Below are 699 nucleotides of genomic sequence, written 5' to 3'. Positions count from 1 at the left end.
CTTGAATAATACGTTTTATTATGAAACTCTATAAATCATGTTCTGAGTGGAGGGACTTTATTCTTGTTAACCAAAAAAGGCAAAGTGGAGCTCAGTTTATTTTCAAAACAGCAACCCTTCGTTTCTTTCTTCCAATTATAAACCTATTGCTTTTTGGATACATTTTCAAAAGCAGCATACAGTGAAGGACACAGGTTGTGGAGTTTGAACCCCTTGAAAGATTGAAATCATGGCTGGTCCAGAAGCTGATGCCCAGTTCCATTTCACTGGTATCAAAAAATATTTCAACTCTTACACTCTTACAGGGAGAATGAATTGTGTGCTGGCCACATATGGAAGTATTGCTTTGATAGTCTTATACTTCAAGTTAAGGTCTAAAAAAACTCCAGCTGTGAAAGCAACATAAACAGATTCTGAACTGTACATTATCTGCTAAGTTCCCATGCCTGAAAAAGCTAATATCAACTCATCATGTGATACTCAATTTGTATAATAAATTATGAACCTGGAGAAAAAAAAGTACCTTCATTTTCTTTCTAATCAAAAGTTAAGAATATATTCCTTCAGGTGCTGATTTGGAAATAACTTTTTAAGTAGACCCCTATTAAACATTATCTTCTATTATTTCAACAAAACCAAGAAAGTAAATCTGAACAGTTTTATTTCTTAAGTATCATCATATTCTATACAAATTGTGGA

General features: G+C 32.9%; 1 protein-coding gene across 1 annotated transcript; it reads left to right on the top strand.

The window, feature by feature from the left end:
* Positions 1-204: 204 nt before the first annotated feature.
* LOC138089290 (ATP synthase membrane subunit K, mitochondrial) lies at positions 205-448 on the top strand. The gene has a single exon (XM_068984728.1). It carries the CDS (start codon positions 230-232, stop codon positions 404-406), a length of 177 nt encoding a protein of 58 aa, XP_068840829.1. The 5' UTR covers positions 205-229; the 3' UTR covers positions 407-448.
* The last annotated feature ends 251 nt before the right edge of the window (positions 449-699 follow it).

This window comes from Capricornis sumatraensis, chromosome 12 (assembly GCF_032405125.1).
Source record: "Capricornis sumatraensis isolate serow.1 chromosome 12, serow.2, whole genome shotgun sequence".
NCBI classification, from domain to species: domain Eukaryota; kingdom Metazoa; phylum Chordata; class Mammalia; order Artiodactyla; family Bovidae; genus Capricornis; species Capricornis sumatraensis.
Note: the sequence above shows the minus strand (reverse complement) of the source record. Positions and strands in the feature narration are given on the sequence as shown.

What these genes read in the sequence shown, in the direction of transcription:
- LOC138089290 (XM_068984728.1), top strand. Translation starts at nt 230, where the DNA reads ATGGCTGGTCCAGAAGCTGATGCCCAGTTCCATTTCACTGGTATCAAA.